This window comes from Macrotis lagotis, chromosome 1, assembly GCF_037893015.1.
Source record: "Macrotis lagotis isolate mMagLag1 chromosome 1, bilby.v1.9.chrom.fasta, whole genome shotgun sequence".
NCBI lineage: Eukaryota > Metazoa > Chordata > Mammalia > Peramelemorphia > Peramelidae > Macrotis > Macrotis lagotis.
In genome coordinates this window covers 442,485,653-442,512,111 of record NC_133658.1, presented here as the reverse complement: position 1 = coordinate 442,512,111, position 26,459 = coordinate 442,485,653, and the positions used below count along the sequence as shown (strand labels likewise).

At 34.6% G+C, this 26,459-nt stretch overlaps 1 protein-coding gene across 2 annotated transcripts in view; it reads right to left on the bottom strand.

Annotated features, from left to right (window-relative positions):
- TXNDC16 (thioredoxin domain containing 16) overlaps positions 1-26,459 on the bottom strand; it is a 100,088-nt gene that overhangs the window by 62,134 nt on the left and 11,495 nt on the right. For both annotated transcript variants that reach the window (XM_074213345.1, XM_074213346.1), the window contains exons 5-9: positions 23,585-23,658; positions 22,410-22,484; positions 14,538-14,659; positions 4,888-4,978; positions 417-573 (exon numbers count right to left, since the gene is read on the bottom strand). In XM_074213345.1, the coding sequence (XP_074069446.1) occupies positions 417-573; positions 4,888-4,978; positions 14,538-14,659; positions 22,410-22,484; positions 23,585-23,658 (519 nt within the window). The remainder of the gene's footprint in view (positions 1-416; positions 574-4,887; positions 4,979-14,537; positions 14,660-22,409; positions 22,485-23,584; positions 23,659-26,459) is intronic.

The window sequence follows — 26,459 nt, the reverse complement described above, 5'->3', positions numbered from 1 at the left end:
TAATTGGTGACTGGATTGTTTCATGTCCCTTTATGAGACTGAAGGTCTTTTGTTAAAAACAGCACCTATCTTCCAATCCCCTGTCAATTTTTAACACTTTATCTTTGAAATTACTTTGTATTTGCTTATCTGTATACATCCGCAGTACCTAACCATATTTAGTATTTATACTGAAGAATTTAAAGGATTCAGTAATATGTTCCAGGCTATCATAACTAGATTCCTTGAAGGGTGGTGTGAATAAATGATATACTCTTTACTCCACATTTAAAAATTTAAAAGAAGTTCATTCCAATACATAAATGAAAGCAATGTGCCTAATATTATTTTGGAAAAGAAATTCATCCAGGTTTGGCTCCCAGTCATGAAATAAAAATATTCTGAATTCATACTTGTGATTTATCATTAATACATACCAACAAAGGTTCATCCATCAGCTTGAGAAATCGATGAATGTTTACTATAGTCAATGGCTGTTCTAATAGTGTCTTTCGGCACTTCTGTGTCAAGTCTAAGACAAGTTTACAGTGAAAGAAGAAAAGACTTCCAGATATTATATCAGAGTTTTCAGCCCTAATAATGAAAGACAGATAAACATATTTACCATCTAAGATTCAATGTACCGGTATGTGTATGTGTATATGTGCATTCGAAGGATCCATGATTTCAATGATATACTTTTCTGCCTCCATGTTTTCCATGCTATGACCATGAATCACAACAAAGATTATTAAAAAGGCATATAAAAGTTTTTTTAAAAATTACATAATTCTTGTGCTCACTTCAGCAGCACATGTACTAAAAAATTACATAATTCTTTACCAGAGGGAGGATATAAACTTAACTTGAATTTTTATTAAAATATACTAAATAAAAGTATGTAATGAAGTACAAATAAACTTTCTAATCTTATCCTAAAATCAAAACTCATGTTTTGAAAGAACAAAAACTATCTGACACTAAGTAGAGATTTGCTTTTATTTTAAATGTGGTAGAAATTAGCAACAATGAGAGAAATAATTACTAATAACCAACAAGAAATATGAGGGTATCCAGGGGTTCCCCCCCACTTTCTAGTTCATCATTTAATTATGAGGTCAAGCAGCCATTAAAGGACAGGGTTAATGAAAAGATTAGGTTCAGTCATGGGCAGGACCCCACACAAATGAGAAAATTTGGTTCCGATTAAAGGGTAAAAATCATTTTACCCAGGTGGAATTTTACAATAACTCCACCAATGTTCTACTCATGTAAGCTAGGTGGGGAATAGAGCTTTTTGTCTAGATTTTCCCAGGCAGGGGTGATAAGGGTATCTGTTTATCAGGCATAAGAGTGAAATAACCAAAATCTAATCCACTGGTCACTAATTGAAATAAGCCCACCTTTCATTATAATATTCATTCTCTTATTGTTAACCAGTCAGAGTTGATTTTTTTTTTGTTGGGAACACTCACTTTTTTGAGAGTATTTAACTGTTCTGGAAGTTTTTCCTTGGCTTTTACTCAGAAATTGTTTCTTAGATTTTTCATTAGTCACAACTATTGCTTCCCTTCATGTTTAATAGTTCACTCGACAAGAAAAAACAAAATAGTCCAAAGACAGAAAGATATTCCTCAAAATAAAAATATCAAAAAGTTGATTCCTCACAGAACACCATGATCACCTACTGAACTATACCCCAAACTAATTTATTCTTAAATTACAATATTTAATAAATTCTTGAACCAATCCAAAGGCCAGATGGGGGGACTTTGGGAGGGAGCAGTAAGGGAATAGGGATTAGACTAAGAAATGCTGGTCTCTCTCTCTCTCTACCTCAGGCTCCCTTTCCAGTTCCTAGTATCCCTTTGTGGGTCTTTCTTCTGACACTTTACTTAACTAGTCACAATACAGAACTGTTCGTTTATATTTTATAAATATGCTTAATGTTTCTAATTTTTAAAGTCCCTCCCCTCCAAAAAAAAAAAAAACAAAAGAAGCAACTAACCCTAGCTGCATCTGGATCAATTTCCCTCTAAATCCCCGGTAATCAGTGTCCCTGATTTTTAGGATGGTTTTTTTAAAATTTCCAGACGAAATTCTAGTATTTAAATAATTTAAAGAATTATAAAAATCTGGTAATTCCTGACACTTGAAAATTTGTAGAAATTATTCCTTTCAGATAGTATTTCTCAAAAAACTAAAATTTGATTATTCATTTTCAAAAATGAGAATTAAAAAAGGTCCAAAGTTGTGATATATGAAAAAAACTGAACTTGTAGTCTGAAAGCAAGTTGATACTTATAGAACCATATTATTTTTTCCCCTCCATAATACCATTTTTATTATCAAGTTAAATTTACAAGGAAGTTCCAGTTTTCCTTTCCACCCTCATGCTTAGTACACATGAATTGTGACTCATGCCAACAAATGAAAGTACTTCCCTAGAATGGGCCACATTTTCAGGAACATCTACTGTACCAAGAGTTCCCAAATATGCTCCCTTCCTATATCTAGTATTTACATCTATTATTTAAAGGAACATAATGTATTATTACATTCACTCCAAATATTTAACATGAATTTATTGCCTCTAGAAAAAGATCAGAATTAAATTCTCCCTGTACTTTCATTTTTACATCATATTCAAAACTATGTGCTATCAAGTATTGTACATCACTTTACTTAAATACATGCAACCTACTACTTACCTGCTCCTTTTTTTTTTCTTGGTTAATGTTTGCTTATATAGTATATAAATGTTTGTCACCCTCTTTGAAACAAAAAAGATATCCCCTCCCCCACGTAGTGAAAAGAAAATAAAATAAGAAAATAAAATACAAAGTGTTTTTAAGTGAAAAATTAAATGAAATTAGTTTCAACCTCTGCCCTATCTGCAGGGATTAGCGCTGCCAAATCTGATTCTCTTTAAATTACAATTTTTAAAAAAAGACTATCATTTCATGGTATCACAGCCACTAAAACATAGAGGCAACAAGTTTGACACAGGAGTCACTATGGTATAATAAAAGTCAATTTGATTTGCCAATTTCCCCAAGATGCCTTGGGGCATTTTCCTTTCATTCCCATTCCTTCTCTCCCCATTTCTCCAAAGAACTCAAAACAATTAAGGCACAGATCCCTTCACCTAACATGCTTCAGAAGACCATTCAAAAGGAATTTATTATATTTGCTATCAACTTGAGGTCAGATTTACTTGTTTTTAGCTATACTTTAAAATCTTACATAACCTAATTTGTTGAGAGTGATATGGCTGCACATCCAAACCTGAAATTAAGCCTAACTCAGGACCTGTGCTATTTATATTTACATGCTCCATGTGGAATCAAAGTCAAAATGACTAAAGTGACTAACAAACTTGTCCTATTTTGGCAAATTAATTTCTGTTTCCTAGGTCTAAGAACAAAAGAACTGCAATAGGGATGAATTCAGGACTGTACCTGAATTTCCTTCAAGTGAAAGAAAGTGAGGTTAAAAAGATTTTCTAAACTGAATTCCAAAGATCTGGGTCTAGCAACCAAACTTCTGAGGGGTCAAATGACAATTTCAAAGTTTTTCCTAAGACTAACCCAACTGACTGTTGCAAAAGATCATGAAGATTTGGTCCACTTAGATTTAGCTACATACTCCAGTATGGTATTTGTATTACTTTGCATTAAAATAATTCATACTAATTAAAAATAGTAAATATGTAAAGTGATGTGAGAAGCAAAGATTCATTTCAATAGCAAGATAGAATCCTTCTAATGATCTGCTGAAAACTTAAAATAAGAATGACAGTAAGCTGTATTAAGTTCTGCCTCCACAACTTTCAATTTCTTGTTTCTGTTGTAAAGTCTGCAACTATTCTTCCAGTTTAAAACAAATGAAATATACTATGAGGAGAACCATATTATTTATAAAAGTCACTGATTCTTTGACATTTAATTCTCACATTTATAAAATGGAAATAATAATAATAATGTTATTACTATATACTTCATGAGGAAGTACAAAAAAATCACTCTGCAAACTATACTTATGTGAATGTGAGGTACTTTTATTTTACACACTAACTTTCTTATCAGAAAAATAACTGTAAGCTGGACCAGAAAATAAACATTAAGAAGCAAATATTCAGGGGCGACTAGGTGGCATAGTGGATAAAGCACTGGCCTTGGAGTCAGGAGTACCTGGGTTCAAATCTGGTCTCAGACACTTAATAATTACCTAGCTGTGTGGCCTTGGGCAAGCCACTTAACCCCATTTGCCTTGCAAAAACCTAAAAAACAAATAAACAAACAAAAAAAAAAACAATTGCTCGTGGATAGATCACATTAATGTAATAAAAATGACAATTTGGGGGGCATCTAGGTGGCATAGTGGATAAAGCACTGGCCTTGGGAGTCAGGAGTATCTGGGTTCAAATCTGGTCTCAGACACTTAATAATTACCTAGCTGTGTGGCCTTGGGCAAGCCACTTAACCCCATTTGCCTTGCAAAAACCTAAAAAAAAAAAAAAAAAAAAAGAACAAATATCTATGAAAATTATAAATACAGAGTAAGATTATTATGATAGACCACTAGTTTAATAATTTAAAGACTTTCTGGGAGACTGAGGCAATCTATCGGTCTCTGATATCCTTCTTAGGACATTCATCTTAAATATTTTAGCAAGATTTTACTGGAAGTTTAGATTATCTTGATTATCTAGGCAGAAGTGTATACCTAAAATGCTTTCTCCAACAGAATAGAAGAAATTTTTAACTTTATTATATATTTCAACACAACAGGTATCTCAAAAAGGAGAAACCTTTTGCCTTTAATTATTCAGTTTCAGTTATTATAACTGATTTCAAACAAGGGAATAAAAGTTTAAAATTTTGTACAGGCATATCAAATACATACCCAATTCCTTCCAAAAGAGTAGTTTCTGTAGTTAATACAAACTGATATTCAGTACCATAAACAAAAGCAGTTTCCATTACTGCTCTATGTTCTGTTAAAAGATGAAGAAAAGTAAATTTAGTTTCCAAAGGAAAAAAGAAATAAGAAAACAAGAAAAAAAGACTTGGATGAGCCAAGATGAGAGAGTAAACAGGAAAACACTGTAACTCTCCCATATTCACCTGTAAAGAACCATAGAACACTGTCTGCCCCCCCCACCCCGCAATGAATCCTGGAACAACAGAACCAACAAAAAGAGGTGCTGAAACAATGTTTGAGTCCAAGAAACCTGGAAATTTGCCAAGATATATCTCACTTGGGTAAAAAGGTAGTACAGTCCAGCATAAGAAGAATCCCAGCAAAGCAGCAGCAAGCCCTGCCTTACCAAACCTGTAGGAGGGTCTTGAGTCCATGTGGTAAAGCATGCAAACTCCATCATCAAGACCCCTCATGTACACATCAGAATGGCAAGGGAAATGGGTAGATGTCAACTCCAAAAACTGCTAGGTAAATACCATGTGGGGACTTCCCCACATAACCCACTATATCCAGTGATCAAGCAGCAACACCAAATAGTGAATTCTTGTCCCAGAAGCTAGTCTTTGAGGTTTGTCAAACAATAGATTACTGTAGTCATTTAATACGTTTTTTGTACTTATGCTGATTCTGTCTATTTCTTAACTTGGTTTAGACAGTTTTGATGACAGCTGCTTTTTAATCAGGTCCAGGAAGTCACCTTCCTTTGCATTTTTTAATAAATTCCCTTGATATTCTTGACTATTTGTTCTGCTATATGAATTTTGTTACTATTTATCTGTGCAAAATAATTTTTTGCTAGTTTGTAATGGTACTGAATAATTTGAGTAGTTGTGAATTGATCAATTTTGATGGGATGCAGCTCCTCTCAGAGGGTCAGAGAGCTAGGATAACCCTGGGAAACCTGTTATGGACAATGCTATACACATCCAGACATAGAAATAAAAAAAGAAAACAAAACACAACTGGGGTGGGGGGGGGGGGCTAGATGGTGCAGTGAATGGAACATTGGCCCTGCAGTCAGGAGTACCTGAGTTCAAATCCTGCCTCAGACACTTAATAATTACCTAGCACTACTACTACTACTACATCTGTATTACAAAGAAATATGATTGTACATGTATAACCTATCTATCAGGCTGACTAGCTTTCAAGGGGAGGGTGGGTAGAGGGAAGAGGAAAGAACTCAAAATCTTACAAAAAAAATGAATACTGAAAACTATCTCTATGTGTAATTGGAAAAAAAAAATAATTTTTTTAAAAAAGAAAAATCAGCCAAATAGGAAATAAGGCATAAAAATTCACTGAAGAAAAGAATGCATAAAAAAAATAAAACTGGGAGGTGCAGAGCCAGGATGGCAGAGTGGACGCTGGAACTACTGCAAGCTCTCCCCCAGATCATTCCAAATACCTTTAAATAATGACTCTAACCAAATTCTAGAGTGGAAGAACCCACAGAATGACTGAGTGACATAGTGTTGACAGGTTTACAAGTTAGTCATTTTCAGGATGAGGAATTAAGATTAAAGGAAAAGAAAGAAAACTATGAGATAGAAAAGAAATACATAAGAAGAAATTTTAAAAAGTGAATGCGGTGTTCAATCAGATGCTGAAGAGTTTTTTTTGTTTTGTTTTTCTTCCTCAGGACAGGAATAACTTTGTCCATACCTGGTCTCCTAGGGTTGTCCTATCTCTCTGAACTTCTGAGAGGAGGTTGCAGCCATCAAGGCTGATCAACTCACAGTGTTGTTAATCTGTACTGTTTTCTTGGTTCTGCTCCCTTCGATCAGCATCAATTCCTGTCATTCCAAACTTCTCTAGAGTCTGACCTTTTATAACGTCTTACAGAACAATAATATTCCATAGTATTCGTGAACCATAACTTGTTCAGCCATTACCCAATTGATGGGCATCCCCTCAATTTTCAATACTTTTTCATTACAAAAAGAACTGCTATGAATATTTTGGAACATATTATATTTTTCCTATTTTTTTATGATTTCTTCTGAATATAGGCCTAGGATTGAAATTGCTGGGTCAAAGGATATGATCAGTTTTATTGCTCTTTGGGCAGAGTTCCACATTGCTTTCTAGAACGGTTGGACCAGTTCATAACTCGGCCAGCAATGCACTAATGTCCCAATGTTGCCACAACCTCTTCAACATTGATCATTTTGACTTTCTGTCATCTTAGCTAATCTGATAGGTGTGAGGTGACACCTCATAGTTGTTTTAATTTGCCTTTCTCTAATCAATAATGAATTGGAGCATTTTTTCATATGATTATCTATACAGCTTTAATTTCTTCATTTGAAAACTGTCTTTTCATATCCTTTGCCCATTATCAGTTGGGGAATGATTTGCAATCTTATAAATTTGAATCAATTCTCTAAATTTTTAAGAAATGAGACCTTTTTCAGAACCCCATCTGTGAAAATTGTTCCCCAATTTTCTGTTTTCCTTGAAGGAATTATATATTTAAAAGATGAGTAAATGGCTGATAAAGGAATGTACTTGGAGATAGGACAAGGAGAAGAAGACTGGGGTAATTTATTTTACATAAAAGAGGCAAGAAAATATTTTTGCAATGGAGTGGAAGAGGGGGAAGATGAGAGGGAGTGAGAGTTTTTCCCTCTCATTGGAAGTAGCTCAGACAGTAAAAAACATATACACTCAATTGGGTATAGTAAACTATCTTACCCTAGAGGAAAAAAAGGAGAGGAAAGGGATGAGGGAGAGGGGATAGGGGAGAGGAGGGGGTACAGGTGACAGAAGATAGGGAAGATCATGGGAGACTGTAGCCAGATATATCACACTTCTGAGGAGGGACAAGGTGAAAGAAGGGAGAGAATAGAATAAATGGGGGTGGGAAGGAATAAGATGGAAATACAGTTAGCAATAGCAACTGTGGGAAAAAAATACTAAAGCAAATTCTCTGATGGATTTATGATAAAGAATGCCTAAAGAAAGAGCTAATAGTGTATGGGAAAAAAAATAGAATGGGCCAAGAAATAATTAAATGAGTGGAACCTAATGACTCTCTAAGACACTGAGAAACAATAAAATGAAGCCAAAAGGATGAAAAATTAGAAGAGAATGGAAATTATCTCATTAGAAAACCAACTGACATGTAAAATAGATCCAGGACAGATAATGTAAAAATTATTGCACTTAAAGTGATGAAGAAAAAAAAATAAACCTTGACATCGCCTTTCAAGAAATTATCAAGGGGGCAGCTAGGTGGCAAAGTGGATAGAACACTGGCCTTGGAGTCAGGAGTACCTGAGTTCAAATCCAGCCTCAGAAACTTAATAATTACCAAACTGTGTGACCTCGGGCAACCCACTTAACACCACAGCCTTGCAAAAATTGAAAAAGAAATTATTGTCCTGTTATTCTAGAACCAGAGGACAAAATAAGATATGGAAAGAATCCACCAATCACATCCTAAAAGAGATAACAAAATGAAAACTCCCAGAAACATAATAGCCAGATTCAAATATCTTGGAACCACAGTCAGGAAAACACAAGATTTAGCAAGTTTCTATTTTAAAGGATCAGAGAGCTTGGAATATATTCCAAAGGTCAAATTAGATATGATTACAACCAAGAAATCACTCATCCAGCAAAACTGAATTTAATCTTTTGGGAGAAAAACATATACAATGAAATTGGGGACTTTGAAAAGACCAGAGACTATGAGTCAGGGAGGAGCCAAGATGGCGACAAGGGGTCGAGTCTTAGGCACTCCGTGATAAAACTTTGAAACTAAGGACTCTAACTAAACTTTCGAAAGACAGAACCCACAGAGGGACCCTGTGAGGCAGTTCTCCTACTCAAGGTAACCTGGAAAAGAACAGAAAGGCTCTGCTCCCTGGGTCTGAGGGGCAGCCCACCAGAGCAAAAGAACTTCAGCCTCCCGGAGGCAGCCCCAGGGTGCTGGGAGCCGTGGCTCATAGCAGCGGGGGGAGTCTCCTGAGCTGCACCGCCAGGAGCACCGGGCACAAAGTGGGGGAACAGCGGGGGATCTCTGCCAGTGCGAGCATGTGGAGCCCAGCCCTCAGGGCACACAGTGAGCAGCATGGTCTTTCAGCAGCCCTGATCAGGAAACAGAAAGCAGGAGCCCCCAGGGCATAAGCCCACTGAACCTAGGGAGGGGAGTGAAGAGAGAGACTGCCAAGCTCTGTCCTCTGCCCCTGGAACAGGACTCTGGGGCTCTGACCACATTCAGATCCTGATGGCAGTCTAGGACCCCCAATAGAACAGCAGCACCCCCCACCTCAGCCCCATGGCAGAGGGAGTGCTTATGGTCATTCACAGAACAGGAGAGAGGACACAGCCTCACACACTGAGACCCTTGTGGGAGTGCCCCAGAAGCTCAGGAAGCACCCCAAAACCAGGCCAGGCTGGGAAAATGAGCAAGCAGGGAAACAAGAGGAAGACCATTGAGAAATATTTTGCATATGAGCCCAAGAAGGATCAAAATACTCAGTCTGAAGATGAGGAAGCACAAGCTCCTTCATCTAAAGACTCCAAGAAAAACAGAAATTGAGCTCAGGCCATGACAGAGCTCAAAAAAGACTTTGAAAATCAAATGAGGGAGTTGGAATAAAAACTGGGAGAAGAAAGGAGAGAGATGCAGGAAAAACATGAAAATGAAGTCAGCAACTTAGTCAAGGAAATTCAAAAAAATGCTGAAGAAAATAGCATGTTAAAAACCAGCTTAGGTCAAATGGATAAAACAGTTCAAAAAGTTATTGAAGAGAAGAATGCTTTAAAAAGCAAAATTGGCCAGATGGAAAAAAGAGATAAGAAAACTCTGAGTAGAACAAATCCTTCAGACAAAGAATAGAATTCAGGGAGATTGATGAATTTAACAGAAATCAGGAATCAATACTTCAAAACCAAAAAAATGAAAAATTAGAAGAAAATGTGAAATATCTCATTGAAAAAACAACTGATATGGAAAACAGACTTAGGAAAGACAATTTAAAAATTATTGGAATACCCGAAAGTCATGATCAGGAAAAGAGCCTTGACATCATTTTCAAAGAATTACTACAGGAAAATTGCCCTGATATTCTAGAAGCAGAGGGCAAAAATAGAAATGGAGAGAATCCACAGATACCCCCGAGAAAGAGATCCCAAAAAAACAACCCCTAGGAATATTAGAGCCAAGTTCCAGAACTCCCAAGTCAAAGAGAAAATATTACAAGCAGCCAGAAGGACACAGTTCAAATATCGTGAAGCTGCAGTCAGGATCACACAGGACTTAGCAGCAGCTACATTGGAAGCTCCCAGGGCTTGGAATATAATAAATCGGAAGGCAAAAGAGCTTAGAATGCAGCCAAGAATGAACTACCCAGCAAGGCTGAATGTCCTCTTCCAGGGAAAAAGATGGACTTTCAATGAACCAGGGGAATTTCAAATGTTCCTTTTGGAATGGCCAGAGCTGAACAGAAGATTTGATCTTCAAATACAGGACTCAGATAAAGTATGGAGATTGGAGGAGAGGGGGGAAAATAACAGAGCAGGTAGAGGGAGCTTTTACAATTGAAGCACAGGAGAAAGCTGAATTTGAAGATAAAATATAGTGTAAAAATGGAGTCAACAGAAAAAAAGGGAAATGTAAAAAAAGGGAAATGTAATGGGAGAGAGAAAAAGGAGAGGAGGAATAGGCCAAGATATTTCATATAATAAGTTTTTTTATTACAATGAGCTATTGCAATGATATAGAAGGGAGGAGGCAAGGGGGAATGAGGGAACCTTTGCTCTCATCAGAGGTGGCTAGGAGAGGAAACAGTATATATACTCAATAGGGTATAGGCATCTGGAGTAAGAAGGAGGGGGGAGCAGGGGGAAGGGGTGGGGATGTGAATAGAGGAGAGGATGGTCTGTGGGGGGAGAGTGGTCAGATATAACACATTTTCTTTTTTACTTCTTGCAAGAGGCTGGGATTGGAAGGCCTGCCCAGGACCATAGGGCCAGGTGGATTTTGGGCCTAAGAGGTGGTATGGGGGCTCAGGGTTTCTTGGCCCCAGGACCAGGGATCTGTCTGCTGAGCCACTCAGCGACCCTACAGCAGAGTCATGGTGAAAGGAGAGAGAAAATAGAGTACATGGTAGTGGAGAAATAAGAAAGGAGGGATTTGTGATCAGCAATGGCAATGTTGGAAAAATATGGAAGTAACTTTTGTGATGGACTTACCATAAAGAATTCAATCCACCCATGACAGAGTTGTTGGTTTTGGAACAAAGAATGAAGCACATTTTTTATTATTATTATTTGGGGGAGGGTGCAGGGCAAATGGGGCTGGGTGGCCTGCCTGGGGCTGCATAGCAGGGTGATCTTTGGGTGTCTGAGGCCAGATTTGGACCCGGGTGCTCCTGGCTCAAGGGCCGATTCTCTGTCCGCTACCCAGCCACTCCTACTATGTTTACTATTTTATTTTATTTTGGGTCTTTTTTTTTCTTCTTTTTGGTTTTTGCAGGGCAGTGGGGATCGGATGGCTTCCATGTCACACGGCTGGGTGATTGTTGGGTCTCAGGTGCTCATGACTCCAGGGCTGGCGCTTCATCCATTGCGCCACCTGGCCATACCTACAATTATTACTATTATTTTTTTATTTTAATTTTTTTCTCTCCCCTTTACTTTATCGCTCAAGCAAGTCTATGTTCATGAGGGGGAGGGGGTATTTTGTTTACACTTAAACAAGAATATTAATGTAAAAAAACCATTTGTACAAAATAAGAATAAAAATAAATAAATGAATGAATTAATGAATAAATAAATAAATAAATAAATGGGGGGGCGGAGCTGAATAGAAAAATTGTCTGACCCTTTGATCCAGCAATACGACTAATGGGTCTCTATCCTGAAGAGATGATGAAAAAGGGTAAAAACATCACTTAGCAGCCCTGTTTGTGGTGGCAAAGAATTGGAAATTAAGTAAATGTCCTTCAATTGGGGAATGACTTAGCAAACTGTGGTATATGTATGTCATGGAACGCTATTGTTCTATTAGAAACCAGGAGGGATGGGAATTCAGGGAAGCATGGAAGGATTTGCATGAACTGATGCTGAGTCAGATGAGCAGAACCAGAAAAACCCTAACAACAACATGGGGGTGATGATCAATCTTGATAGACTCAATCATTCCATCAGTGCCAACAGTCAGAGACAATTTGGGGTTCTCTGCAATGGAGAATACCATCTGTATCCAGAGAAACAACTGTGGAATTTGAACAAAGACCAAGGACTATTTCCTTAAATTTAGAAAAAAAAAACTGATTATCTTATTCTCTGATCTTGCTATCTCTTATACTTTATGTTTCTTCCTTAAGGATATGATTTCTCTCTCATCACACTCAACTTGGATCAATGTATACCACGGAAACAATGTAAAGACTGACAAATTGCCTTCTGTGGGGGTGTGGGGGGAGGGAAGTAAGATTTGGGGAAAATTATATAACTTAAATAAAATCTTCAATAAAAAAATTGACATACAAAATTCAAGAAAAGCACAAAAAGGTCATTGAGAAAGGAAAGTTATAAGGGACTTCAAGAGGTTAATCTGTTTACACTACTCAAAAGAATTTTCTCATTAGGGCAGTTAAAAGGGGTATGTATATAGCTAGGTGGCGCAGTGGATAGAGCACCAGCCCTGGAGTCAAGAAGACCCGAATTCAAATTCGGCCCCAGACACTTAATTACCTAGCTGTGTTACCATGGGCAAGTCCCTTAACCCCATTGCCTTACAAAACAAAAAAAAAAAGGGGGAGGGGGACCAATACAGAAACAGGGAACAGGTTTGAGGTGAATATGATAGGATGATACCTAGAACAAGAAATTTCGTAATGAGAAAGATGAATGCACTGGAAGAAAGGGAAAGGGGTATAATGGGGTAGATTATATGATATAAATGAGGAAAGATGAAGCTTTGACAGTGGAGAGTAAAATGGAGAAGATTGCAAGAGTAAGTTTGAATTTTACTCTCATTTGAATTGGCTCAAAGAGGAAATAATATACATACTCATCTGGGTAGAGAAATCTTTCTTACCCTATAGAAAGAAGGGGGGGGAAGGGAAGGGAATAAAAGAAGGAAGTAGTCATAAAAGGAAGACTGAGTTGAACAAGTCAATAGAAAAAAATATTTTTGAGATAGGACAAGCTAAAAGTAAAAAAGAAAAGAAATAGGATAAGTAGAAATACAGTTAGTAATTATATCTGTGAAAAAAACTTTTCAAGCAAGTTTCACTGATAAAGTCCTATTTATAAAAATAAGAACCATTGCCCAATTGATAAATGTACAAAAAATATGAAGTCAATATTCAGTTCAATCAAAGCTACCTATAGCCATAAAAAAATTCTCTAAATCACTACTGATTGGAATGGAAATTAAAATTCTCCTGAGATACTGCCCTCACACCTATTAGATTGGCTAACAGGACAGAAAAGAAGAATAACAAATTTTGGAAGGGATGTGAGAAAATTGGAGTTGTGATAGATTCAACCATTTTGGAGAGCAATTTGGAATTATAACCAAATATTTATATTAGCTCTTTTGTGGTGATAAAAAACTGGAAATAGAAGGATGCCTATCAACTGAGGAATGGATAAACAATTTCTGATATAGGATTGTGATGAAATACTATTATGCCATAATAAAAGATGATCCCAGATGCTCTCAGAAAAACCTGGAATCACTTACATGATCTGATGCAAAATGAAATGAGTAGAACTAAGAGAATATTGCACACAGTAACATCAATACTGTGATGATAAATCATGAAAGGCTTAGCTGCAACAAAAACCTCTGTTTATAATCAATAATTGATTCCATTATAAAACAGCAAAATAATATTGCTCTCCCTCACAAGGCTCTTGTGAAAAAAATAATAATCATAAAAGAAAAATAAGTAAAAAAAGAACTGATAAACAGCAATTTCTACAAAATATACATAGTGAAGTCATATAACATATTTAACAAAATTGACATTTATACACATTGTATATAAAAAAGAGAAAAGAAAGGAAACAAACTTTTTAAGTATATATGAGAGGTACTTTAAAAATATTATCTCATAATTATCTCATAGTTGAGGAAACTGGGTCAAAGAGAGGTTAAATAATTTGCCTAATGTCACCCAACTACTTAAATGTCTGAGGCTAGATTTAAACTGAGATCTTGATAACAGGGAGGAAAGAAAGGAAAGAGGAAGAGAGACTAAGAACAGTTAATATAGAGCAAATAATTCTATACCCACTATGCCTTTGACTGAGCATGGCTACTTCCCCTCTTCACCTGCCAAAATCAGTTATACTTGGAGATTTCCTACAGAGACTATAATTTTGATAATGTATTTTTTTCTTTACAGTATGATTTTAGAGACCAATTCCAGCTTAAGATTCAGTAATTTCAATATTACCTAATTGCCACAAAATAACAAAGTAAGAAAGTAGACATGATATACAGAATATATTAAGTTTTCCGTTCATGTTTATAATCTATTGATTACTTTCTACACAATACAGAAATATGCTGACAAAACAAATTAAAAGTTTTTACTTAGTACCTGGTGTTCCAATTGCTCTCACATATATGAGGACAATATTTGTTTTTCCCTTCATAGCATTTTGTATATTTTCAAAGTCCTCTAGTGAAGTAATGTATTTTATTTCATTAAATAGAAGTGCACTGTGAAAGAAAAAAAATCTAGTTTATAGATATTCTTTAACAAAGAAAAAAGATAAAAAGTCAACTTATCTCAAATATCTCATTCCATGATAATAGAAAAAAGTAAACCAATTTAAACAATCCCTAAACAAATATATCACCTCCTATTTAGACTTCTAAAGGTATACAAAACTGGAAGAATAAAAATGAGAAAAATTTATGACATTTAATTAAAACTGAAATTAAACCTATATAAATTACCTGTTGGAAAGGAAAAATGGTAAATAGATGAAAGAGTAGATATTGACTTGTACTAACCATTTACTATGAAATTCAACCGACTCAAATCAATTGTTAAAAGGAAAAATAAAAGAACCTAGAATCTAACTCAGCTAACAAACACAATCTACTTGCTAAGTGGAGAATTATAGCAGTTAACACAGTAGAAAAGCTCCTATTGAAAAATCAGCTTAATGAAGGAAAGAAAAAGAAGGAAAGAGACAAGCACCATTCTTAAGGCAGGTTTTTTCCCTAATTTTTCCATTGAGAAAAGTGGGTCCAAGGTCACATAACTAAAAAGTGTTTAAAGGCCAGATTTTAACTGAAGTCTTCTAATATCTAGGTCAGAACTCTTATCTACTGTGACAACTTAAGAAATCCTGGCAAAGGAATTAACAAAGAAAGTAATCATTCTCTTTCTATTTATAAGACAAACAAGACAACAGAAAAAATGGAAAATATCTGGACAAAAAATTTTAAGAGAGGAGGGGCAAAGTTAAAAGACAGTGTAAATTCTAATAATTGAGGCCTGAAGCCAGAACAATTTCATTCCTAGCCTGACAGAATAGAAGTAGGGGGAGAGGGGCAGAGCCAAGATGACAGACTAAAGGCAGGGACTTGCAGAGCTCTCTCCCAAACCCTACCAAATACCTTTAAAAAATAACTCTAAACAAATTCTAGAGTGGAAGAATCTACAAAACAATCTTCCTATCCAGGACAACTTGGAAGACTGGTGAGAAAGGTCTGTTGCACAAAAATGAGAGGAGCACAGTGCAACATCCACGTCTGCACGAACCAGCCCTGGCATTCTAGGCAGCTGGGTAACTAGATGAGCGACAGCTATAGCAGTTTGTAGACCTCTCAGCCCAGAGACTACCAAGGACAGCTTGCAAAGTCAACAGGAAAAGTCTGTCTCACTGAGGTGAGAGTGGAGCACAGGCTGGTGCAGACTTCAGCAATACAGACTCAATCTCAGAAGACCAAGAATCAGCAGTATTTCTGAAAAGATTTACCAAAAAACCCAGAAGCTTGTGACAAAGAGCCCTCCACTCTGGAAGGATCCTACCTTAACAAAGAGTTAAAATCAAGTCATAGACTAGGGGAAATGAGGAGAGTGAAGTAAAAAAAAAAAAGAGCAGGGGAAAAAAATCTGACCATAGAATGTTACAATAGGGATAAGAAAGATTAAAATACACACTCAGAAGATAACAAAGTCCTATATCCAAAATCTCCAAGAAAAAGATGAATTGGTCTCAGGTCACAGAAAAGCTCAAAAACAATTTTGAAAACAAAGGGAAGGAGAAAGAGAAAAAAATGGGAAGAGAAATGAGAGTGGTGCAGGAAAATCATGAAATAAGTCAGCAGCTTGGTGGAGACACAAAAAAATACTAAAGAGGGGCGGCTAGGTGGCGCAGTAGATAAAACACTGGCCCTGGAGTCAGGAGTACCTGGGTTCAAATCCGGTCTCAAACAACAATTACCTAGCTGTGTGGCCTTGGGCAAGCCACTTAACCCCATCTGCCTTGCAAAAATCTAAAAAAAAAAAAAATGCTAAAGAAAGTCACATCTTAAAAATCAAACTGGGTCAAATGAAAAAAGAGGTATCAAAAAGTCAATGAGGAGAAAAATGTCTTAAAAAGCAGAACTGGCCAAACAGAAAAGGAGATACAAAAAAATCAATGAATAAAATAATTCCTTAAAATAGAGAATTTAGCAAAGTGGAGAACTTTGTGAGAAATCAATAAATAATAAAACAAAACCCAAAGAATGAAAAAGACAATGTGAAGACAATGTGAAATATTCCACTGAAACAACTGACCTAGAAAATACATTCAGGAGATAATTTGAAAAATTATTGTACTACCTAAGCCATGATCTAAAAAATAGCCTAAATACCATTTTTCAAGAAATTATCAAGGAAAACTGTTCTGATATTCTAGAATCAGAGGGTAAAATAGAAATTGAAGAAGCCATTGATTACTTCCTGAAAGAGATCCCAAAATGAAACTCCCAGGAATATTAAAAACTAAATTTCAGAGCTCTCAGATTAAGGAGAAAATATTTCAAGTAGCCAGAAAGAAACAATTCAATTATCATGGAGTCACAATCAGGATTACATAGGATTTAGCAGCCTACATTAAAGGACCATAGTGCTTTGAAATATGATATTCTGTAAGACACTGAGTTTGAATTACAACAAAGAATCAAAGATCCAGCAAAATTAAGCAGATTTTCTGGAAAAGATGGACATTCAATGAAATAGGGCACTTTCCTGATGAAAAGACCAGAGCAGAACAGAAAATTTGACCTTCAAATATGAGACTCAAGTGAAACATAAACAAGGAAAAAGGGAAATCATAAGGAATTTAATGTTGTCAAACTGCTAAAGAAAGCTATCCATTCCCAGAGAGAGAGCTGATAGTGTTTGAGTGAAGCATACTTTTCACGTAAAAAAAAAAACAAAAAAACAGCATCATCATATGGTGACAATTCGAATTGTGATGGAAATGCCATACACAATCAGAAAAAACTATAGAGTCTGAATGCAGACCAAAGTATACTATTTTCACTTTTTTTTAATTTATTTTTTTTCTTTTTCTCATGGTTTGTTTTTCTTTTAGTTTCGATTCTTCTTTCACAACATGACTATATGGAAATACGTTAAAGATGATTGTATATGTATAACTTATATGAGATTTCTCATGGTAATTGGGGGAAAAGGGAGGGAAGGGAATGAGGTAAAAAAATAAGATACTCAAGAAGATTACAAAAAGATAAATGTTAAAAACTACCTTTGCATGTAATTGAAAAAATAAATTAACATTCAAGGAATAGAAACAGGATACAAGAACTAGCCTCCACAGGTCATTGTAGAGAAAGTCAAGCAATGGACATGCCCTCCTTAGAGCACTGAGATACACATGAGGAAACAGAGCCAGTTTAACAAACAAGATCAATAAGACCATATTGCAGGAAGCCTGAGAAGAACAAACTCCAGCACTTGAGATCTGTCTGGGCAAGGAACAAAACAAACTACAAAATGAGAATTATGTAAAAAACTAGGGAGGTATCACCAGCACCCTTGCCCCGATTACCTTCATTAGGTCCCAGGAAACTAAGAACTCAGAGATTGAGGCAAAAAATCAGGGCCTAGTACCAGCAACTTCATCCAAAACAACAAATTATGGAACGAATAAAACTTGAAGGAGATCTGCCAATACATTCCAAGAGTGGAGAAGGCAGAAATTTTGAATTCTTTAACTAAACTAGGAAATTTGAATATATACACACACACACACACAGAATCTAAGAGGCAAGACCAAAAAGAAGGATTACTCCAAAATGATTTCAAATAGAGTCATGGAGATGAGAAAGTTTTGGGCAAAAGAAATACAGCAATGTCCAGAATAAAATAGTCAAGAAATAAAACATGAAGTAGAAACATAAATGAAAGTTCTAAAGGAAAAATCTAGAATCAGAATGAAGAGATTACACGATAGAAAGCTTTACCTAAAAAAATAGAATGAACCAGACAAACTCAAAGATTCAGTGAGACATTAAGAAATATTAGGACAGGGGTGGCTAGGTGGCACAATGGATTAGAGCACCAGCCCTGGAGTCAGGAGTACCTGAGTTCAAATCTGGCTTCAGCCACTTAATAATTACCTAGCTGTGGGGCCTTGGCCAAGCCACTTAAGCCTATTTGCCTTGCAAAAACCTAAAAAGAGAGAGAGAGAGAGAGAGAGAGAGAGAGAGAGAGAGAAATATTCGGACAAAGTCAAAAGACAAAAAATGCTAGAAAACATTAATTGTACACGGAAAATAAATTGAGAAGATAGAATTTAAATAAGAACAAACAAAAAATCTGTATGTTGTATTCCAAGAGGTCCTTTTATTTTTCTGGAAGTCTTTTTTCCTTCTTTTTTTTTAAATAACAGAAGCTAAGGATAAAGAAAAAATAGGAAAACTCTACTTTTGGGCCTGAAAGAAAACCCAAATTGAAAACACTCGGGAATGATCTAGAACCAAAAGCTTCTAAGTAAAAAAAAACACAAGTTGTCATGGAAGAATAGTAAGAATCACACTTATTGATAATCTTATTGGGATTATGCTACAATCACTAGAAAAGGACAGAAATCTTGAAATCATGTATTACATAAAGAAAAAGGAAAATACCTTGATCACCTAAAAGGAGAATGGAAAAGTACATGGCAAGGATGGAATAGGCTGAAAATGAGAAGAAGAAAAAGAGGAGAATGATAATGATGTTGATGATGATGACTCATTTTATATAGGGCTTTAAATTTTGCAAGCTATTAACATATATAAAAGTTGTCATTACTGTAATGTATGAAGAGAAAAAATGACATTTTCACAAAGATAATCAAATTGACAGACTTCCTGCAAAATTTATATATATATATATAAATGTATGCACAATTCCACAAAAATAAAAGGCTTTCAGGACATTAAATGGATACCCTTATAGCAGAAGTATAGAAGAACATGGGCAAGAAAAATATAGGATTAACAAGTATTAATGGGTTGTGATCTGCAATGCTGGAAAAAGAAGCTATACCAGTAGCTATTGAGATAGTAGATCTATTGAGGTATTAATATAGTTGTCCAAATACAACTATATCCCTTTTCTCAGTCACAACCAATAGCTTGGAAACACATTATCCCCTAAATATAATTTGAATTATTTTATCTACAAGAAGCATATTTATCATATTCCTATTGATGGAATTCATAAGAAGAATGGAGTTCAGATCCTGATAATGTCATATGACTATGGCTTAACCACTAAACTTTTCTGAGCTTCAATTTCTTCATTTATTCATCTTGCCAATCATACTTTTATTAATAAATTACCTCATAGGTATGGAAGAAAGTACTTTGTAAAACATACATATGAATTAATATTATCAACTCTGGTATGTGTCATGTTTTGTAATGTAGTCACAAAGTCTCAGGAGTTTCTAGCAGTTGGTATAAACTGCAGATTTTTAAGACTTTCCTATTCGTATCCTCTTTTAGGTTTCAGGAAAAAAGTGATCACAGGTATTATGTAATTTTGCTACTATAGTATGTTTTCTTTCTTCCTTTTGGATCTGTTTCTTCTCTCAACACATTCAGTTTTGATCTATGCATATCATGGAAGCAAATATAAAGACTATATCATATATTAGATTGCCCTCTGTTGGGGGAGGGAAGGCAGGGAAGCAGGGGAAAAAAATTGCAAAATTCAAACCTTGCAAAAAAATGACTGGGAGAAACTATCACTGTATGTAATTGGGAAAAAAATTGAAGATTTATATAAATTTAAAAAAAAGATTTCAGGAAAAAGCCCCTGGTTAAAATAAATATGGCCATCACTTCTAGAGAATGTATAAGAAAACACACTTCTCTCTTCTCACTAGAAGTGGTAACTACAGGTACAGAATGTTTTCTCTGTTGCTTTAGTTCAGTTTTGCTCAGTTTTTTTTTTCTGTGAGAAATGATTCAGTTGGTCCCCAAATCTTTTATAATCATATTAATCAATCTGATATGGAAGTAACTTTTGTGATGGACTTATCATAAAGAATGTGATCCACCCACGACAGAGTTGTTGGTGTTGGAACAAAGACTGAAGCACATTTCTTATTATTATTTGGGGGAGGGTGCAGGGCAAATGGGTCTGGGTGGCGTGCTTGGGGCCACATAGCAGGGTGATCTTTGGGTGTCTGGGGCCGGATTTGGACCCGGGTGCCCCTGGCTCAAGGGCCAATGCTCTGTCTGCCACCCAGCCACCCCTACTATGATTACTATTTTACTTTATTTTGGGTCTTTTTTTTCCTTCTTTTTGGTTTTTGCAGGGCAGTGGGGATCAGGTGGCTTGCATGTCACACGGCTGGGTGATTGTTGGTTCTATGGGGCTGGATGTGGGCTCGGGTGCTCGTGGCTCCAGGGCTGGTGCTTCGTCCATTGTGCCACCTGGCCATACCTACAATTATTACTATTATTTAATTTTTTCTCTCTCCCCTTTGCTTTATTGCCCAAGCAAGTCTATATTCATGGGGGGAGGGGTATTTTGTTTACTCTTAAACAAGAATATTTTATTAATGTAAAAAAAAAATTTGTACAAAATGAGAATTAAAAAATAAAATAAAATAAAACAAAACAAAAAAAATAGAGGGATGTCCAAGTGTTCCTAAAAAAACAAGAAGCTAGTAAAATATCTAACATATAATGAAGAAAAGCAGAAAAAGGAGGAAGTAATGATAAGGGACTAAACAAAAAATATTTACAATTTTATATGGGTAGATATGTATATTCCCTTAGAACATTACTTTCTTTAGATATCATTAATAAAGATTCCCTTTATTAAATAGGACTTGTTAAAAAGGATTTCTTCTGTTATGTCTTGTTGATTGTAAAAGAAAAATGGAAAAGGAGCAGAAATGGATCTGGAGGTCAAGGAGTTGGGGAATGCAAAGAAAAGAAGGAGAAAATTATCTCACTTAAATGGAATATGAAAAAAGTTTATACAGGAAGGAGGAGCATCAAGCAATGCATGGATTTTTTCATATATGAATTGGTTAAAGGATGGAAGAATACACATACAGAGTTGGGTACAAAAATACATTTCACCTATGAGAACAAAAAAGAGGTTAAAAGAAAAAGGAAAAAGAATGGGACAGTAGACTGAGGAAAGATTAGTCATATAGAGATTAAGGGAAATAGTACTCAGAAGCAAAACAAAGAGCAGAAAAGAAAACAGAAGGAAAATATAAGAGAAGAGGATAAAGGGAAACACAGAACGATCTTTTTTGGTGAATATGACTAAGATGAAGTCATCCATAAATGGAAGAGGGAGGCCAATTGGACAATCACTAAATAAATTGTGGTAGATAAATTCATTGGAATATGTTACTGAACTATAAGAAATTATGACTGATGAATAAAGGAAGGCACAGCCAAGAAATAAGCACAACCAAGAAAAGTAAACACAATTACTATAGAAATGGAAATGATTAAATAACACAAAGAAAATTTAGAAAATTTATAAAGGTCAAGTATGATTCAAATGAAAAGATATGAGAGGACATCCCCAATCCACTCTTCCAGAGGTGAAAGATTCACAGATGTAGGGCACTGTACATGCTTTTGGACTTTTTCACTGAAATGATCAGTTGTACCTCTTCTTTTTCTTTTTATGTCTTTTAAAAGTACTATTTATTATTATTATTATCATTTGTTACATGGGAGACTTCTGGGAGGAAGAAGAAAATACAGAGGATATGGGGGAAAACTATGATGATGCAAAAAATAAGACATACTTAATACATTTTTAGTTTAAAAAAATACCTCCTAAAACAGATATAGGCAATGTGAATTTTACAATCAATAATTTATAAATCTCAAAACAAAAATTCTTAAAACAAAAGTTTAAATGAAATTAAGACAACTAAGAAAAATAACAAATGAATAAATTTTTACTTCTACTTACAAGAGAACATTAGCTATAATGGCATTCACGTCAAACAAAGCATCAGTGGGGAATTCTCTGAGTAAAATGTTACCTCTGTCAAAAAAAAAGTAACTCATTTCATGTAGTATTCACTTCATACACTTATCGTTTAAAAATCATTTATAAATGATTTATTACATCTACCCCCAACTATATAACAATATTAATTCAAATCAATCTATTTCATTTGTCATATTTTCTTTCCCTTCACAATGTTCTATAAACAACTGTATTCATTAGCTTAGAAAGATATTTCCTGAGTACTTTGAAATGTTATATTCTATGAAAAAGACAGTATCCAAAAGAATGATGTTATGTTGTTGTAAGTCATTAAAATGATATGCAACACATTCATTTTTTAACTTTCATGAATAAAATGAATTCTATTGTTCTATCAATATAGAGTAGAAACTTAAAAACATCTACTTAAAAAAGTCTCATATTTATAAGGGATCTGAAGACCCTGAAGTAAGAAACTTAAAATAGGAAATTATTTCAGAATGTTCAGAGGAAAATTTACACTAACAGAATATAAAATATTCACATATTGTTAAATATAAGTTCAAACTGAAAAAACTTTAAATATCTAGTCTATAAAACAATATGCTAAAGAATATATATAATATTTGGATAAAATATAATACAATGCTATTTTAAAAAAAAGTTAGACAAATCCATTCATTGAACCAAAAATTACTGTTCTGGCAGATCAGTTCATAAAAAGGAGTGATATTTACTTTAGATATTAAAAAGTTTTATCTATATTTTCTTTTCAACCTCTTCATTTACCACTCGGTTACACATGACTTCATCATACCTCCATACCAAATACCTTACCTTACTTTTCCCAACTGTCCTTACTTTCCACTTTAGTGTGTTTTCTTCTTAGATTGCAATCTTTTGAGGGCAGGAACTGATTTTTTTTATTGTTATATTTTCATATTCATATTTAATACTTAGCACAGTACTTGGAACATAGCAGTTAACAAATATTTATTGGTTGACTGTCCAACCTTTGTGAACAATATTTTTGTCTCAAAAATTGCAATATAAAAATGAAATTACATATTTTAATCTCATAACTTAAAATTTACATTTATCCTTTCCTTCTTTTCCCCATACTTTTCACTATTAATCACATATAAAAATGTTACCGGAATAAATATGCATTTGCCAAATCATTTTCCTTTCGACAGTATCTTGATGCTTCCTCTTTAGCACAATTAACCTGAAAAAAGTTTAAAATATTAAAGTTTTATGACATACAAAATACACACATATATATATATATATTAAAAAAACAATTATTCACATCATAGTTTATCTCCAAACTGGTCTTATCTTAGGGAGGCAAGATAATGAATAAAAAGAATACTAGATATACAAAAATACCTGGGTTCAAATATTGTCTTCGATACTTAATAGTTGCTGGGACATGAGTTAATCATCTAAACTCTCTCTCTGCATGTCCATTTCCTTTTTTTGTAAAATAGGGAGAATAATGTACTACTTTCTCAGAGTAGCTAATAAGATCATAAACATAAAATGTTTTGAAAATCTTAAACCAAAATATCCAGTTATAAATATATTTTTTAGTTTCTAACCTTGTAACATATTTACTATCTCTGCTAAAATACTGGTTTCTTTTACTAATATTTTACTAAGCACTGAACATCCAAGATGCTCAAAACAGAAATTATTATCATTCTTCCTAAAATCTGCCTCTCCTTCTAACATCCTTATCTTTGTCAACAGTACCACCATTCTTTCAGTCCCTTAGATTTACAAGTAGGAGCTAGCTTTAATTCTTTAGTCCTTCAAATATCATATTCATCCAGTTGCCAAGTCTTATCCAACGTTAAAATTCTTTTCACTCACTTCACATCCACAATAATTCAAGTTTTCTTCACTAGTGCAACAACTTTTTAATTGGTCTTGCCACATCTAACTTCCTGCTTACCAATCCAACTCCCATATAACAATAGAATTTAATATTCCTAACCACAACATTTTTCTGCTCAAAACAATTCAGTGGTTCCCTATGCCCTCTAAGGACAGGAGTTCCTTGAATTTGGTTTTTTACATATTTTAAAAATTCTACTTCAAAATAATAGTTTTTCTTTGTAATCTTATTTTTTTTATTTTATAAACTAAAACATTTTACTAAGGAATCTAAAAACTTCACTGGACTTCAAAAGGAACAATGAAAAAAAATTAAAAATCTCTGCTCTAGGACCCCTATGTGATATTTAAAAGCTTTTCACAACTTTTTTTCCACCTTATCTTTCCAAAATAATTTCACTTAACTCCCCTTGATGTTAGTTGTCTATTTTCTATTGTTATTCTGTTCTATACTGTAAAAATGTTACATCTCCTGTCTCAATTCTTTAGCACCAGAGGCTGATCCCCATGCTTTCAAGTATACTTCTGAGAACTCCTATCTCATTTCAAAGTTGAGTTCAAATGCTTTCTATAAGAGCCTTTTCTGATTTCACAAATATTAGTGCCCTTTATTTATTTTGTATTTATTCTGTATACTTTCTGCATTCTCATTCTTCTGATTAATTATAAATTTCTAGAAAGCAGTAACCATATTATTTTTGTCTTTGCATCACCAGTGCTAGTTATTAAAAATAACTGAATAATCCAAAATGACCATCAAGAGGAAAAGAAACTTGAGGTCTTGTTTTCTTAATATTCAGTAATAAAAGAATTAGAAACAATCTTTGAGATTATTTAGTTCAACTTTCTCAATTTACAAATGAGATCCAGGTGGTTAACAAGCTTGACCAATATAACACACTGCTATTTCAGTGACAAAGTAACAAAGCTGATACCAAGCTCCCTCTACTATAAAAAAAAGCCTGAAAGACTTAAGTCACATTGTACAATCAACAGATGAAAGGATGAAGAAAGTTGGATAGTTTAATTTTTATTTTTAAATTTAAATTTTCCTTTTATTACAAACAGTATCTTAGCTAATACAATCAAAAATACATACAAAAATAAAAAGAGGGTTTTAAATAAAACTGAACCTATTACATATGGTTTGGTTGTTTTTAAACTATATAATATACATAAAAGGGTTCACAAAGATTTTGAACCACTGACACTTGACTGATGCTAGTCTAAATGAGAGATTCTTGTCCACTGACTATGACTGAGCACACATATTGCTGGAAGGGATGAATCATATAAATTTTAATATTGTCACTTTATATGAAACCAAAATAAACAAGGAAATTAGAGCAAAATGAAAGGATAACTCACAATTATTTCTCATAAAGATCAATAAGGGAGTTAGTTGAATTGATTTTATAATATATCCAGGGGTAACAGCTACATGATTTCATTGGGTATTGGTCATGTATTTTTCAATATTAATGACAATTATCTGTGAAATGTCTACCAATTATGGTTTATATACCAACACTGACTGCTGAGGATGAAATAGTAGAAATATTCTATGAAAAATTTGATAAGGCCTTCCAAATGAAATTAGCATATGCTGACACTGATGGGGACACTTCAATGAAAAAAAATAGGAAAAGGTGAATATATGAAGTCATTGCTCAGGAAAAAAGAAATGAGTAAAGTCAAAGACTTTTAGATGATACAAAAGTCTCATGCTTTTATATCAAGAATATTTGCTTTGAAAGAAACGAAGAAAGAAAAAAATTAATTAGCAAGTGTTAAATATTATTGAGTGATTAAGGTTGAAAATGGGGCACGAACTTTGCAACATTCTGACATCTGGGAAAACCTTCACACTTTAATATTTCAAGTTATAGTCCCACACTCAAGAGAATGCTGCTTTAATTTTAGTTGAGAATATATTGTTATTATTTCTACCCATAAATGCATCTAGAAATTACAAGAAGGGGCAGCTGGGTGACACAGTGGATAGAGCACCAGCCCTGGAGTCAGGAGTACCTGAGTTCAAATCCTGCCTCAGACACTTAATAATCACCTAGCTGTGTGACCTTGGACAAGTCACTTAACCCCATATGCCTTGCAATAAAAAAAAAT